Raw genomic sequence first — 17,683 nt, forward strand, 5'->3', positions numbered from 1 at the left:
CTATTATCTCTTTAGAACTGATGAGGGTTTCTGGTGTCTGAAAGCGAGTTTGGCGGGTTTTTCTTAAACTATAGCCATTATTGAAATGAAGGTTATCTTTGCTCTAAAACCATTGTCTCTGTTTACAGTCTTTTAAACAAAGTAACACACATAAGATGAAAATCTATTAACTAAATACCAGATCAGGCTGTAATCTATAAATTCTTTTTATCCTTCTAGGTATGACCTACCTTGACAGAAAAAGAACAAGTTCAAGTAGTCAATATTTCTTCAGTGATGACCTTTTATATAAACCTCAGTATTCACAAAACAACGGACAGCAACACTTTCCTTTCTGAAAAAAATGCAGATTTGGTATCCAGATGATCAACGTTGATGATAAATTTGGTGAACATGAACGGGGCTAAAGCAGGGTCAGTGTTGTGGGTAGCACAGGGCAGACTAACGTGTTCAAGAGCTGTTCTTTATGCAGCTACATATGGGAATCATGAATCTCATCCAAGATATTTGAAAATTATGGGACTCTGTAAAACCCATCTGTTTTCAATCATAATGGCTTGTTTTGTCAAAATTGATTTATTGCTACTGCCTTTAAAATTACTTCCAAAACTGAGTGTGAGCCAGTATGTCTTCCACTAAAACAATTTGAAGAAATTGGATGAGCTAAAGTCTTTCCTTCAGTTACAACAGTTTAATTGTATTAACTGCATGTCTCCACCGAACTTGCAACAAGGCACCTGTGGAAAGAATGGTTTAGTATTTATGGATATTAGCCTAGGATTTGGCAGACCTCAAGGCGAGTCTCAGCTCCACTACCCACTCCATGAAATTAATTAAGTTTCACAGCTCTCCTGGTTTGATTCCCTTTCTACGAAATCCAAACAGCAATTTGCCTGCAACGGGCTGTTTGGGGAAACGGCGCGCAACACGCAGATACTTCTTGGGTTGCAGAAGGCAGGGATCCCGCTCCTCTATGAGGAAAGCATTTCACACAACACACGAAAACGTTTGGGTCCTGTGAAACCACCTCTTTCAAGACGAAATATCACCCCAAATTCGATTTAGCTATGGATTGCCGTTTTTAATTTCTCGTGCATTCATTCAGAATACTTTTGGAACAAGCGTCCCAGCTCTGCAGCAGCAGCTGCATGTGGAAAAAGCACAGTAAAGTTACTGCAGGACACGCGTTCCACCCACCGACCCACCCACCCACGCACCCACGCGGCGTGGTTTGTGCAATGAGACCTGGGCAAGGTTTTCTGAGGCTTTCCAAGCGCAGGGCACGGTTACATCCCGTTCACGGCTTTGGGTCCTTCCCCGGAACCCACCACTTTTTTGGCTTCTTCGGGTGCAAAAAGCCACCCCGGCCGCACCTTGGCCGGGGCCGGGGCCGAGCTCGCAGTTTCGCGAAGGGGGATGCCCGCGGGGGGGCGGGGCCGCCTCGCGCGCTGCAATCCGCTGGCTCCGCCCCGAGCCGCCGCCAGCCTGATCACGCTGCCTCCTCGTGGCCGCGCTGCCAACAGGTGGCCAGGGGTGGGGGTGGGGGGGTGGGGGCAAGGGGCGGGGCGGGCTGGCTGCAGCCCCGCCCCCGGGGGTGTGTGACAGGAGCCAATCGGCGGGTCGGCGGCGGGGGGTTTATATTGGCGGGGGCCGCCGGCACGGCTGGTGGGCAGCAGCGGCGGCACCGCAGTCAGCAGCACCGTCAGCGCCGCCATCATGGAGTGCGGGCGGCAGGTGGCGAACTTCGGGGCCGGGCCGGCGAAGCTGCCGCGCTCCGTGAGTAGGGGCCGGGGGCCCTTCCCGGCGGGGGCATTGCGGAGGGCGGGGGTCGGTGTCCTCCTCCTTCCCAGCGCTGCGGTGCAGGGAGCCGTGCTGGCGGGGGCAGGCGGCTTCGCGGGGACGCTGAGGGGCGCTCCCGCCTGGGTTGAGGCGGTGGGGCAGTGGCGGGCTGCCCCTTCTGTCCCCCAGCTCGGCCCCCTGGGGGCTTCCGCGGACGCCGACTGCAAAGCGAGGGCTGGGGGAAGCTGGAGTAAATGGTAATAAAAAGAATTACCGACATAGCAACGAAACCTCATTTCTTCTCCCCTTTCCCACCCGACTAAATGCCCTGCTAAGTTCGGATTTTTTTTTGTTTTGGAAACGCAGCCTAATGTGGTTTTAGGATTGCTCTCCCAGAGTTTTTCCTGAATCCGATCATGTGGTCGTTCATCAGGGGCTGTATCAGTTTTGGGGTGGAAAGCGAGTCCTCAGATGCAGAAGCTATATTGGGTTTGTTATTTGTCAGCTGATAAAATAAAATACATGGTAGTTCCCTGAGAGGTCTTTATTTAAAAACGATAATGAGTATAGTGTAGACTCAACCCTCTGGAAAGTTGCATCAGCAGCCATAGATTATCCAGTTACATATGGAGAGGGGGTGGTTTCAACCAAATTGTATGCATCTGAATTTCAACTTAAGAGTTATGTATTGTGGTATTTTTTTTGTTCTTTTCTTGGTTTCCTTCATGGTTTTCTTTGTTATTTTACGTGTTATTTCTTTAACGGTTTTCCTTATGTAAAAAAATTTGCTGTACAGCAGCTTTTTTTTCTCCTCTCTTCTCGTGGAGATGTTCTTTTGCAGATTATGTGCAAAATCTACAAACTTGCAATTTTGTAGCAAACTGTGCAAATTTGTTCTGTCTTGAACCCTTGGCTCCAGAAAGGGGCCTCCTCTTCAAACTGCGGCAGTATGCAACCCTCCAACAGAGGGTACTGAGAGCTGGGTTTAGGATTTGAGGTGAGCATAGCTGAACTCTGTATTATTAATCTGTTTTCCCCTCTTGAAAAATGCAGTACTCTTAAACGGACTACTGCATCACCTCCATTGCTACACGTTGGTTGTGGAAAGCGCTGGGACTCACCGAAGCAAGAAGGTGGACAGAGCTCTTCATGGCTATTAAAAGGCATATCCTAAATGTACTACTGTAAGGCCTGTGCAGATTGTCAGATAAAGAACGTTACTAACAGAACTGGATGTTATCAAGCAGCTTAACAAGCACTTTCTAGTGGTCTGTGTGTTCCCTTCAACTTTTTTCCCCCTCCTCTGGCATGAGTAAGTTTGCATGTGAAACACAGTGGTTAAAACTTCACAATCTCTTAACATCAAAAGCAGCACAGCTGGTTCTGGTTGACCTCTTGGTGACCAGCTGTTACAGTTGACAAGCCAGGCAGATACCCTGTCAGCAGGGTAGGTTTCTCGCTCCTGCAACTGTTCAGAGCATGTGGTTTCTTGGCAGATCCTGGGGCGCATGCATACAGCATTTGTTTGGGTGGCATTTCTACTGGGACTTCCTTTCCTCCTGCTTCATTTAGGAGGAACTAAGAATGTTCTGGCTCTCGCACAAGAATTTACTGAAATTAGATTCCAACCACTGATCTACAGCTTCCAGTTCCACTTTGGTGATATGCGAGAGCTAGGGGAGGAGAAAGAAAAATGGAAGGCTGAAGCAGCAGATTACCTGGCTAGGTCTTCTAGGAGTGACCTGTGGTTTTTTTATGGTCTCAAAATTTTGCTTCGTTTCTTTCTTAACTGTCAGTAACATAGAGAATGCTCATCTTGGAAAAAGTGCAGGGGTTCTTCTGTAAAACCAGGCCTTGTCCTGTTGGGTCAGTTTGAGGTATCCAATTATCTAAGCTGATTTGTTCCTTTGTTTGCCTCAATACCTTGGTTGTCCTATTTGTACAAGTCAAGTGAAAGAACACAGTGTGGAGGGGTGGGGATTTAAGATGCCAGATTAGAAAGAGTACACATGCAAATATTAATAATCCTGTAAAAGGTTGGGAGTTCCATCCCCTTCCTTGAAATCATTCTGAAATCGAACTGTTGAAATAATAATTTAAAACACGGTCTGCACAACAAATGTGTGATTTTTAATTATGCTATCTTTTATGAAAAGCCTTCAGCTAGTAGATACAACCAAATTATATCGGTGACTATACTTCTATTAATCTCACTTGACAAGTGTCAGGTTATTGCTATATGGAGCAGCTGACATATGCATGATGCATCAGTGACTGCAGATAGTGGAAAAGTCCCTTAATTTACTTGTGGATTTTTTCTTTTTTTTAGGTGTTGTTAGAAGCACAGAAAGAATTGGTGGACTACAAAGGACTTGGCATAAGTGTTCTTGGTAAAACTTTAAAAATTCTATATTTTTCAGAATGTAGATGTTTAACCAAATTGTTTAATAAGAGTTTTTGATCTTGGTCTTTCAGCTCCTTTTCTAATACCTTATTCTGGTAACGTGTATGTCCAGAGAATACTTTTTCATGCTGCTTTTCTACCAGTCATCAGGAGACTATAAAATGATATATAGCCAGATATTTAGTGATCCAAAACAAAGGACTAGAAACAAAAAAGATTACTATTCATATGCAAAGCATTAGTACTTTTGGATCTTTGGGCGGGGAGGGTATATGTATGGGCAATATATAAAAAACCCCACAACAATCTCTAAAATACTGTGTATGTATGCACATATTATACATGTGTATGCATATATATGTATTTAGTATATGAGATACTACATATGGTATCTATGTGGCAAAATGTTTCAGGTTTCATGTATACCATCCTTTCCATTAGGAAGGCAGTGCTGTCCTGTCATAAGGAGCAGGTGTCTTCTGTGCCACATGGGTAGCCGACTGGCTTTTCAGACCCAGTTGCACAAAAATCTTATGCAAGAAGATGGTCAGTGTTTTACTAGTCCTGTGAAACTGGTTGCTAAAAGTAGAATGTGTAGCAGTTTCTGCAGGATTTGGATTCATGTTTAAATTGTACACTCTTACAGATGTAAGAAAGAATATGGATTTAATAATACTAATTCCTTTTAAGTGTCCTTAATGCTTAGTTGGGATTACTGCATTAAGAAACCATGTTTAAAAATAAAAGAACAAAACAAACCCCTGTACCTTACTCTATACTTGCTACAACATCAGTAGCAGAGAGCATTCTTATAGTGAGGAAAACCTACACCTTTCTAGGGAGTATTTTTTCACACAGATGTAGTTGTTCCTGGGGGTAGTAAGGTCATGTGGATGTGAAATGTGAGTGGACTGGATTTGGCTGGATCTGGACAAGACTGGAGGTATAAGTCCTGTGTGGGTATTTAGGAAGGCTCAGCAAAAAAAGAAGGAGTTGGAACTGGGAATGGAAGCCTTCAGGCATTTGGGTCTGTAGTGTAAAAGGTTTAAAGCTTAACACAATTTTAAATTGCATTCATGTATTACCATTTTGTTTCATGTTATCTCATCTTTCCTTTCCACCAAAGAAATGAGCCATCGGACCTCAGATTTCACAAAAATTTTAAATACAGCTGAAAATCTCATGCGTGAATTGCTGTAAGTGAGTTACTTCCTGCTTATTTTTGTTTTATGCTTGTGCTAGTTGCACCAATAATGACTAACATGGAGCCTTTCCTTGAAAGAACCTGTTTGTGGTTTTTTGTTTGGATACTGTGTCTGATAGAGTAATAATCTTGTAGATGACATTGGTCTTCTGTTTGATGCTGACTTACTTGAATGTTACAAAGGACATTTAGGTTAAGATCCTTTTTATGTGTCTGCTGTACACTGACTAGTTGACTTTCTTCCAAAATTTTAAGTTAGTCACAGCCAGAATTGGCAGAGGGGTTTTAATGCATAATTTGAACAAGTAATTTTTGTGACTGTATGAACAACTCCTTATGGCACTTGCTCTGCAAGTACAATTTACTGTACAGTTGCACTTGCAAACTGAAGGGTCTCAAAGCTGAAATTTACTGTGAGCATTTTGGTGTGAGGTTCCTAGCCTGACAGAAAAGCCATGAAGCTAGTAACAGACAAAACTGCAAGTGAGCATTCATCCTGCTGGAATATCTTTCAGGTTTGTGTGTACTATGGTAGTAGGACTGCTCAGAAGTGAATTTGCTTAATGCTTGGGTTAAAAAGATTTTTTTCAGCAAATTTTTATCAGTAAAATGTATAGCATTATTCTTAATACTTAAGTTGTTGCTCAAGACCAGTGCTGAGGTAAGTTTATGGGATTTGGTCTAACCTCTTGGCAAAGAGACTTGTAAAACAGTGTTCTTCCTCAGTTGCTGTTAAATGCATAGTATCAAGTAGTATGCATTCTGCGTCTTCTGGGAATAATATAAATGGTTATTTCTTGCATGCAGCAATATACCGGAAAACTACAAAGTTATTTTCCTCCAAGGAGGTGGATCTGGTCAGTTCAGTGCAGTCCCACTTAATCTGATCGGTTTAAAGGAGGGAAGACATGCAGATTATGTGGTCACTGGAGCTTGGTCAGCAAAAGCAGCTAAAGAAGCAGAGAAATATGCCAAAGTGAATATCGTTCATCCAAAACTAGGAACCTATACAAGTAAGTTGATGATTACATCCATCCATGTAAATGCTTAGCTTTTTGAATCACTCTAAAAATTGGTTCAACTCGGCTATTGGATTGTTGAACGTAAACTAGTTAGAGTTGACTGCCCAGCCGTCAGAATATTGCTTGCCACATCTCTCAATGTTCATTGCTGGGAGATCCGTTAGATGGTTTAACAGAAAATATCTGTTAAGCTAGGCAGAGGAGATGCCAGAAAATAAGTGGTGAGAAGCAAATGTGTATTAGTAGGGGAATGGTCTGCGCTGTCTGCTTTTCTTTGTGAGTTAATGGTGTTCTTAAGCTATTTGCAGGGCTATTGTGAGGTGTTTCAGGTACACTCAGTGAGATTGCTCTGAAATTTAGAAGCATGTCTGGGATTTTAACGTTGTTGGCCCAGGAGATGGGGGACCTGCATTCTGTTTCCTTCTTTCAAGGGTTCCCAAATACTTACCTTCCCTACCCATGTGTCATAACAGGCTCTGAAATACAAGAGGCATTTTCAACTTTTGAAGCTTGTTACTGGACATGACAAAATGTGAATGACCACAGTGTAGAAGGAAAAAAGTTAACTGTAGTTGAGGCATTGGGAATTTGAGAGTCTGTTTCAAGAACATTAAGTGTGCAATTTGGCACTGGAGATACATAAATAATTCTTGGAGCAGGGACACTTGAGTTCTGGTTTCTACTCCTCCTAGTCATGCTTTCTTTTGTGCCCTCTGGTCCAAATTATAGTATTTGAGCTGGGAAGAGTGGCACCAGGAAAGAGAAAGAATATCCCCATACAATTTACTATATGAACTGATGATTAGGGCACTGGAAGATAAGCTTATATCTGTGGAGGCACAGCAAGGAATCTGAACCTATAACTTCCTAGTTTAGGAATGTATTCACCATTTGGCAGCTGTAGGTGAGGGGAGAGGCAGTAAATAATGGTGGAGGTAATAGCGGCATTTCTTCCTCCTCTTTCCTCCATGTTTTGGAGAAAGAAGGAAGAGCAACAGTTTGTTCGGTGCAAAACCTGTTCTGTGCTGTCAGGGCATGCCTGTATACTGCCTGTTGATAGAGGAGATCTTAGTTTTGTAAATCAGTTGCAAGGCTTAAATGGGAGGTAGGTAACCTTGCGTTCAGCTTGGACGAGACTGAAATGCTTCTGGGGGTGTACAGAAACACAGCTTTAGAGAACTTTACCAGTGAGAATTTGGATGTTTCAGTAGTTCCAAAGGCATCAGGAAGGTTCTTGGGCCCAGTGTCTGAATTCCTCTGAAATGCTGTTTTGGACCCCTAGGGTAGTAGTTTGTAGTCTAGGATTGCAAATCTGATGAAAATCCCTTGAGGAATAAGGGCTGAAAACCAGAAGAGTGTTTGCCAGCTTAATGATGGCTCACCACAGAATTTTGGGAATGCATTGGTGTATTTCCTTTGCAGATAATTTATTACATCCTTGTAACAAGATAATTAATACTTTACACTGCAGAATCGTTCTGGCTTTGCACTGAAGTCCCGTGTTCAAGTAAAATTGCATGCCAGGGAAATTACTTGTCTCCAGTGACCTTTGGTTTTCTTTTTTGTCTGTCTCAGACATTCCCGACCCAAGCACTTGGAATCTTAATCCAGATGCATCTTATGTCTATTACTGTGCTAATGAGACTGTTCATGGTGTGGAGTTTGACTTTGTACCTGATGTCAAAGGAGCAGTCTTGGTTTGTGACATGTCATCAAACTTCCTGTCCAGACCTGTGGATGTTTCCAAGGTACAGTATTGAACACAGTGGCTGGACAAAGCATTTTCAAACTTGAATGCGTATAATTAGGCACTCTGAAATTTCTGGATGGCCAGAGACACTAAGTAGTGAAATTAAGGAAATCATGTTTTGTTAATTTGGTATTTGATGGTGAATACAAATGTTGGAATTTAAAGTTTGAGACGTAAATGTCTGTATTTTGTTCTCTTTTAGTAAAAGCATATTGAAATAGGTAGAAATTGTGCATGTTAATAGCTGTCCAAGATAATTTGTCTTCACTGATGCTGTAGCTGAAAGGTGTCTTATGAATCATATTTAATCTGTAGATAGCATATATGGCTATAGCAGGGTACTGTGAATCAGGATTTTTGACCCAGCCTCTTATAGTAACTGAGCCACAGGAAACTTTAGCAGCTTAAAAGGGCTTACAGAATTTCCATGTATCTGTTTCATAGAGAATAGAGGCATAACATAGTACTTGCTTATGGCTGTAAAGTGTGTTACCTGTGGGAAGTGTTACTGACTAGTGAAGTAGCATGTTTGACCTTTCTTACCTGTGTATAGCAAAAGGGGCAATTGTTAATGCATTCATCTGGGCCTTTCCTGACCCGCCTCTTTGAACAGGTGGATTATGTGATGCCTGTTCTGAAATACCAGATCAGTTGAAAATACTGTGGTCTATGTTTGAATTTACTCCAAGCAAATTTACTAAAAATAATGTGAAATGGGGATAGGCTGCCTTGAGAATTATTTGTGGCTACTAAATAAATATTTAGCAAATCATTGGGAATTCTGTGATTATCTTCCTCAGTTGAATGAAGGTACATGGTTCTGATAAGGGATATACATGGGATAACAACTGTAGCTGTAAACGCACTTTGAAATCAGAACTTCACCTAACTCTTCTTTGACCTACAACTTGCTCATTTTCAACACGTTCTCCAAGCTGTTCAACTGAGTTCTATGCCTGTTGTATAATGATACTGCTGTGTTACTCAGTTATAAGATCTACTAGTCAATGCATGTAGCAAGTCCTTCTCTTTTTTTCTGTTGAAGTTTGGTGTTATTTTTGCTGGTGCTCAGAAGAATGTTGGCTGTGCTGGAGTTACTGTTGTAATAGTACGTGAGGACTTGCTGGGATTTGCACTGAAAGAATGCCCTGTAGTACTGGATTACAAAACACAAGCAACAAATGGATCTTTGTATAACACTCCACCGTGCTACAGGTAACTTACCTTGCTATTTGGTATCTCTTATTCAGAAAGCTGCTTCACTGCCATCTGCTGCTCTTATCAAAGAGTTTCAGGAGTTGAGTATTTTGCCTTCAAGTCACTGTTATGTTGGAGTGTTTCACATGATTCCTGTGTAAACATGGGAAGTGTCTGTAGAAGGCTCTGATGTTGCCTAGTGGGACTCAGCCATAAAGGACATAATATTTTTAGAGGTAAATGCTATGTCATAATTCCATTGTAGAAGTTTCAGGATCCAATTCTGACTTAGATGAACACAACTCTAATCAAATCAGTGGATTTGATCATTGCAAGTAGGTAATTTGGCACTTAGTCTTGCTTCTTCAACACTTGGTACCAATTTGATTTAACTTCCTCTGAGGTTGTTCTCAGCATTTGAACCCTATCCCTGTAAAAGATCTTTTTAAAAAGGGCATTTTAGTCAGTGCTTTGCTTTATTCTCTAGTACAACTTTTCATATTTCTTTAAGTACTGTCTCAGTTAGACTTGGCATCCAAAAATAAAATCGGTCTAGCTTCATAATCTTCATTGCTAGCAATCAAGACCATGAAATTGGCATGTACCTGATGATTTTATGCTTGCAAGAAGCAAAACAGACTACAGTTTGCTCTTTTAAAATTACTATCTCCTAGGTTCTGATAGCTAGCAAGATGATGCTTTGCTACTGGAATGTTTAGGTTTTGAGTCAGTATCTACCCATTTTTAATCTGGAGCATTTTTATAGCAATGTCCACTAAAATGATAATTTTAAAGAAAATCTTCAAACCAGGTACCCTTTTTCCCCAGAAGGTTCTTAATTACTTTGAAAATAGTGATTTCTACTTTTAAAGATAAGATTTCCTTTTGATCCAGGTAATTTGATAATGCAGTCTTATATTGTTGATGCTTAATCTCTGGTTTTAGAGGGTTTTTTTGTATGTGCCAGAACTGGCAAACTTAAGTTGCATAATGATGTCCAATAGATGTCAAATGCACTGTATAGGCATAAAGCATGGTGATTCCTGTGTATAAAGCCTACCTTAATGCCATTGCTTACTTAAGTTCAGTAGAAGTTTGAGAGACAAACTGTATCTCTGAATCTGCTGATGCTCACTATGGGGTGTACTGTTGTGATGACATAGAGGCACTTATCTCAATTTATCAAAAGAACAATAAAATGTGTGAGCATATGTTTATTCCAGACTTCACAACGCACAACTGGTTTTCCCAAGGCTATGCATACTGTAGAGTATGTAGTGCCGTAATGGTGTGTTCTTGCTGTCAGCCCGCTTGTGCTATTGGCTGTGTATACCCAATATCCTTAGGGCTGGTGTCTAAGACAAGAATTAACCTTACAATGTTTCCAGATTCTTGTCTTCTTGCTGAATGTAGCTTTGTAACATGGGCAGTACGTGTGTCTTCTCCCAGTGATGGATAAAGCCTCTATTTCATGATCATTTTCCTTGCTGCCAAGTCACACATACAGTTTTGGACACTGTGTACTTGCACATGCCAGATTTTAAAGCCAGCCATTCACGTTTTCCAAGTACAAAGCTATTTCCATTTGAAAAACCAAAGTTCTATTTAATCTCAGCATTGAAAAGTGTTGCTCCTCTGGTTTGAGAAGCTGCATAATTTAACTTGCTTTGTTTTAACCACTGTGAAAAACTTCTGAAAAGAAAGTGCTGCTTTACCTGTAACTCAGTACGTCAGTAACATTAACAGGGTAATGAGAGATTAAGGGAGCAGAAAATGAAGTTGAACTACTAGTGATCAGAAAGGAGAAAGACTGTCTTGCCAGATTTCACTTCATGCTACAGACCCGCTTTAGAGTACACTCCAGAATCCATAATGTAACACAGACAGAAGTGTTGGCAGGGTGCACATCTGTTTGGCTTGGCTGTAAATGCCTGTTCCAGTTTTTGTAAGGAACTGGCAAAGCGTCTTAGTTCTTTTTCTCTACTCTTTCGCTTGCACTCTCTAATGGTTTGCTGGCAAACAGGCAGGAAATATTAACTGAATTTGCAAAAGCTACTCCAGCAGGATGTGAAATTAAATTAAGGTAATGCTAATGGCTTTAACCTCTTGGCACTACAGAGCTTGACTTTTTGACCCTAATCTGCTTTGCTAAAATTAACAATGAATTTGCTATAAAAATCTCATTTCCGAAGCTCCAAGGGTTTATTTTGCATTTAAAATTGCTCCAGAAACATTATTTTGACTGACATTAAAGAAGGGTAGAAGATTTTAGCTGGCTGGGTCTTGTGGATGACTCCAAGGCTGAATTCTTTAAACCTTACTTGTCCAAGAAGCTTCCCTCAAGGAAGTGAGGGCAAGAAGTGAATGTGGCCCTGTATATTTGGCAAGGGCCTAGGCTATACTTCACTTACATCCTTTACACTGGGGCAGTTGACAGCATGCTGTCATAAGTGTGGTGATATTCTGCTCTCAAAGCTATAAGGAGCTGTGTATAAAAGCTGGTAACCTCGGTTGTTCTGCCTTCTTTCTGCAGCATTCAAAGATTTGACCCTGGCATCCCCTGAAAAATTAAAAAGTAACAAAGTTTAATACAGTCTGCTGCTAGATTTGTGTTAGGGAAACTTGTAGGGTAATGTTCTCTGAGCACTCCCTTGGAATCTGTAATGAAGGGATTAATAAAAGCAAACTTGTTGGAAATATGCCATAAAAACTTGTGAACACTTTATTATGTAAAGTGTTGTAGTCGTGGGAAATGCCTGAACTTGAACAAGCTGAGTTTGTAGCAAAAGCACAAAGGCAAAAGGCCTGGGGGTTTTTTTATGTTGCACTTGGTAACTAGCATTGAAATACTTGGTCCCAAGCCATATGATGCCAGTAGACTTCCAGATCTCTTAGAACTTGAATGATAATGAATAATAAACCATAATATATCATTATTTGTTTCGCCAAATGTCACTGTTCATGTGGGGAAAAAGGTCTTTTCAGACAGAAATGGAATTATAGTTTTTATTTAACATTTGTAATAATGGAATTAGATTTCTAGCATTATTAACGTACATAAACATTTGGGATTCACCCCTTCACCCCGCCTCTTTGCTAGAGCACCTGCTTAGGGGGGATGCCACTAACTTTTGTGCTAACTGGCTCTTTCTAGGACTTGACAGGCAGTTGTGTGGTCAATGAACTGCCAGTCCATGCAGCATGCCTGGGGATGCCCTTGGGAGCATTGCAGAGCTGCAGGACTTGTCCTTCTGTGGTACAAAGAATTAAGTTTGGTCCAACAGGTTTGTGTAGCATTTGAATTTCAGGATACTTCATCTGTGTCCAGAAAATACCGTGTGCTTAGAATTGTAACTTGCAAAATAGTGAAGATTCTGAGTTGTTAATCTCAAGCACCCTAAAATCAAACATAACATTTTGAACTATTAAACAGGCCTGTTATCTTTTTCTGTTTTAAATAATCTGACTGAAAAATGTTCTTTTTTCTTGCAGTATTTATATCATGGGATTGGTACTGGAATGGATAAAGAACAATGGCGGAGCTGCAGCTATGGATAAGCTTAGTTTAATCAAATCACGGATGATTTATGATATTATAGACAAATCTAATGGATTCTATGTGTAAGTTGCTATGCTTTTCTCTTTGGTTGCAATATTTGTTGCAGAGACAAACATATTCATACCTTTTAAGAGTCTGACTGAGGTATATTTTTAAAGCTCCCTTTTCAGTATATAGAGATTTTAAGGAATCCTAGAATCCTACAGGAATTATTTGTGCAAACCATTCACTTAACTTGAAATAACTATCCAAGGATGAGTGTCATTCCAGTAGGAAGTTATCCTGCACAGATCAGTTATGAAGCATATTAATACCGTATGTTCTAAATGTAATAAAAGGCAGGAGCCTAGGAAAAGTGTATCCCAAAAACAGATATGCAGATTCTGTTGTATGCTTACTGAATCTCTTGGAGAAATAACATACCAAAACAGAAAGTGGCTTACAAGAAGTTGTGGAGACCACTTTTGCATCATATTCTTCCTACCATCTCCTTCAGTACTCAGACTCTACCTTTTTTTTCTGTCAAGCAGAGTGTTTTTATTAGCTAATTGTATGAAGTTCCAAAACACTTTCTGAAATAGAAAATGGACAGATCAGACCTAGATGTAGTCAAAATATTCTTCATGTACAGTTTCTTTTCTTCAGTTATTTCTGATGGTTTTCCAAAGCAGATTTAACCCTCTAATTTTTTTCCACGTACTGTTGCAAGGTATTTTTGAGCTCATAGGACCCAAAATATGTATAGTTAAAAGCTGATATTGTGATTTGGAATAGTTCTAATATTCGCCAAGCTCAAAAACTAGTAATTGACTATGAAACTGCAGATTACTTTCCCCTTCAGTATAAAATCAACCATTTTGGGACCTAATTAACTTTCAAGTCAAAGTTAGGATAGGTCAAATTAAATTTGGATTTGAAGTTAAAGCTGGCTGCAATGTTAATTGGCAGGAATATAGTTTAATCATAATATTTAATACATTTTGCTTATCCATTTAGTTAATGAGAACAGCTTTGCCTTTAGCACTGTCATGATCAGGCTTGTGATCTTACTCTACTGAAATCCTGAGGGTTTTTTTATAAACCTTGGTAAGCAAATGAAGCCTTGAAAAAGCATTTTATGACAAATGGAAATCTGTTTCTGGCAAGCTGGTCTGCAAGGCTGTGAGTGGGAAATGCAATGCAGATGGGATAGTAAATAGTCAACTGGGAAGGCAAAGCAAGCTTCACTGAGCTGTATGCATCTTACTAAGCAATATAGTTAAGACTGTGGATTTTTTTTATCATATCCATGACTAAAAGGAAGATTTATCTGAAGCTGCCTTCCCAGCTTAAATATGCCATCTAATCTGTGGCATGCTTCACTGGGTAAGCAGTGTGACAAGCCATTTAGCAAATGGACACTTTCTTCCACAAAGTGCTGTGTGCCATTCACAGTTCGCTTTCCAAAGTCTGAGCACCGAGTTACATTGGATTGCCTAATAGCAACTGGATTGTCTAAAAACTATAGTTATAGCTACAGTTATTAAAATATGGGAATGCTTACAAGCGTAGGCCTCTTTGAAGTGTGTTTTCCTGGTTGCATCTGAAGCAGGAAATTTGCATAGACATGTACAATTGATCTTTTTTCTCTTCATAATGGAGACATCTGTACAAAGGAGCAAGGGAGGAACTAAAAGAGAATGATACCTGTTTTTTGTCAGATAGAATAATAATAGGTATGAAATTTATATGCAGTTTATGAGAACTTACTCCTCATGAATCCCTGCAAGAATCTACATCACAGCCTCAGGAAAGAATAAATCTGGAGGCTTTATATCTCCTTTGTAACTAGAAGCACTAAAGAAAAATATTTAAGTCTTCCCCCCGCCAGCCATTCTTACCTTTACAAAATAACTGAAGAGAAATTTTTTCTTTAAATGTATCTTGAATTCTCTACTGTAGAGTAAAGGAAATTTTGAGATGAGAGAGGTGATGCACCTTATACATATTGTGGCCATGCAATGCAAGATTTATTCTAGAGATATCTCTTATCTACCTGAGATGTTCATGATTCTGAATAATACTAATGCAGAAGGTGGGCTGAAACCACTAACAGAAGTCTCTAATGTCCATGGAAATTTCCTTATGCTATATTCTTATGCTTCCTTTAGCTCTGTTTAGCTGAGTCAAGCTCAATTCTGGTAGCACTTGTCACTAGCTGAGTAAAAATGTGTCAGTCTTTAAAGATGGAGAAGAAACTTCTTGAGACTTAGTCAAAGTTCACTGTAAACCTCACTTACCTGGGGAATGTTACTGAGACTGAGGGTGGGGTGGTGGTTTTTATTACTTTTTTAAAATTGGCTCTGTTTACAAGCCTCATGTGCATTTCTCTGGGGCAGTTTTGAGTGTGTCAGGGAGGGTTAATAAGCCTTCCGTTTACTGTTTCTGTTTTTATACTTGGTTAAAAAAGGGAGGTTCCTTTCTTTCACAGAAATTAGTGATCTTTTCAGTTATGGAGGAATGGCTTTGGTGCTAAGCAGGTACAATTATTCACTTTCTGAAACTGCATATAGCTGAAAATGTGAATTTAGTACAAAATGGGTTTATCATTACGTTCTGCAACTTTTCTAGATGTCCGGTGGAGAAAAAGAACCGAAGCAGAATGAATGTTCCTTTCCGTATTGGTAGTATCAAGGGTGATGAAGCGCTGGAAAAGAAATTTCTTGAGAAAGCTGTGGAACTTAACATGATATCTCTGAAAGGGCATCGGTAAGTATTAGTCAGATTAATCCCTTTCCTGTGCAGAATAAACTGCAGATGTTGTGCATTGATTTACCAGCCTTTCTCACTCACAAGATGTTCCTTCTATTTGGTTTGGCACCATGTGGGAATAGTGGTCTAGAGACAGTAATCAAAGACTGCTGGCTCAACTACTGCTTAGGTGTGGTGGGGCTTGGAGAGCTTTCTCCTTAATTCTGCTTTCTTCTCCAATTTGATAAATGTGGCTCTGGGCGATTGCCAAATGAGGTGACTCTTGAGGTCAGATTCCGTCATCGTATAGAGCCTTCCCATTACATGGCTTGTCTACCTAGTTGCAAGAGTTCCTTCCCATGTTCAGTGTTGTTTGGGATTTAAAAAGATAGCTTTTTGATGTCACAGGGCTACAGCATTGGAGCTGTAAGTAACTAATAAATACTGAGGTTTTTCTAGATTGCAAGGTTGCCTTGAAAAATTAAATGTTGCTTCTGATTCACACAATGTGAATTTTATCCCTTTGAAGTAGGGGTAGGTTTAAATGTCTGTGAACGTTGTTAATATGTTTTAGAATTTACAAAACTTTTCTATTTTTTTCTCCCCTCCTCTTTTCAATTCAGATCTGTGGGAGGAATCCGTGCCTCTTTATATAATGCGGTGACTGTAGAAGATGTTCAGAAGCTTGCAACATTCATGAGAAGCTTCATGCAGATGCATCAGTCATAATGCCCAGGGGCTAGAGCCATGCTGCACATCTATGAAATAAAAGCTAAAGGGTTTGAAAGTTACTGTGGTACTGCACAGCTGTAGCACACAAGTTCTATTTTCTTTTAGTTCCTGTAGCTATTTTAGTTAACTGCGTGGGGATTGAGGCCCAATCTTGCAATGACTTGTCAGCCTTGGCTTTACTGAATGTGAGGATTTCCAGACTGATCAAGATTGGTTCCAAAATTTGTAAAACAGTATTTTTAATGTGTAGTTAAAATACAAGTAGCATTGTAAGATGCTAGGGATCTGAGTCTTGCTTGTAGTTAGAAACAACTTCTTCAGCAATGCCTTGTTTTCAGTAAGTGTCAGGAGGTAAAATTTGTCATAAGCTTTCTGTAGTACTTTACAAATATTATGTGACTGCACAGTAAAACTGGAACTAATGTTAAGTGTTCTCTGAGGATATATAGTTGGTTTGTCAGATATATTCCAACAGTATACCACCAGCAGTATTTAGGAGTTAATATCTGTATTCCAAACTTGAGGACCTTGCCTTCAGACTTCTGCTCCCATGCTTGAAGTACTATCATAATAGTTCCATGTAGCAATACCCACTGTTGTTAAAGCTGTTGTAGGACTGGGCCTTTTTTCATATTATCATTTATTGGTTTAAAGCTAAGATGCATGAGTCTGTAATTAAATCAATTTATAAGATGTTGTTTACTTCTCTATGCATTTTGTATATTAAACTTCTCTAGGTTATTAATTTTATATTCTTATTTTGGAGTGTGCATATTTGCTCCTGCCAAAAACTTGGTTTAATTTGTTAACCTTGTGCCAAACTAGATTGCTGTATTCCACTCAATCTGTGAATTTCTCTGCGCTGACTTCCTAGCGCAAAGTGCAGCAGACTTTCTTGGCTGGTGCTTCTTAAATGTCTTTCCTCTCTAATTGCTCCGGTACTTTCTCTGCCTTTTCATCTCTGCTGTTCTGTAGCCTTTGTGTGTGAGTCTTTGCCCAGCTGCAGTAAATACAAGTCTTGACTCTCTGCCTTTTCCTGACACTACATCATACTTTTGGTCCACCTTTCTTACTTGATCCTTCTGGCTTATTCCAGATTTTGATACCCTGGGCTAAAGAAGGAACTGTAGTTATGCAAAGATTTTTCTGAAGATCTTCCATTACAGTATCCTTGATGTTATTTTTTGTTCTCAGCTTGTGAACTTACTGCCAATGACCATATAGTGACACTAGCCTGCTATTGGAACTTATGTAGAAGTGATCTGCTAGTATTGTAGTGTTTAGCATTACTGCAGCTGGTTTCAGA

The 17,683-nt window shown here is 40.1% G+C and overlaps 1 protein-coding gene across 1 annotated transcript; it reads left to right on the plus strand.

Annotated features, from left to right (window-relative positions):
• Positions 1-1,515: 1,515 nt before the first annotated feature.
• On the plus strand, positions 1,516-16,374 carry PSAT1 (phosphoserine aminotransferase 1; the record flags this gene model as incomplete). Its single annotated transcript, XM_082013408.1, has 9 exons — positions 1,516-1,776; positions 4,109-4,169; positions 5,310-5,379; positions 6,195-6,400; positions 7,985-8,157; positions 9,205-9,374; positions 12,849-12,977; positions 15,526-15,663; positions 16,269-16,374. Exons 1-9 carry the CDS (start codon positions 1,717-1,719, stop codon positions 16,372-16,374), a joined length of 1,113 nt encoding a protein of 370 aa, XP_081869534.1. The 5' UTR covers positions 1,516-1,716.
• Between the last annotated feature and the right edge of the window lie 1,309 nt (positions 16,375-17,683).

This window comes from Phaethon aethereus (assembly GCF_964289735.1).
Source record: "Phaethon aethereus genome assembly, chromosome: Z".
Lineage (NCBI taxonomy): Eukaryota > Metazoa > Chordata > Aves > Phaethontiformes > Phaethontidae > Phaethon > Phaethon aethereus.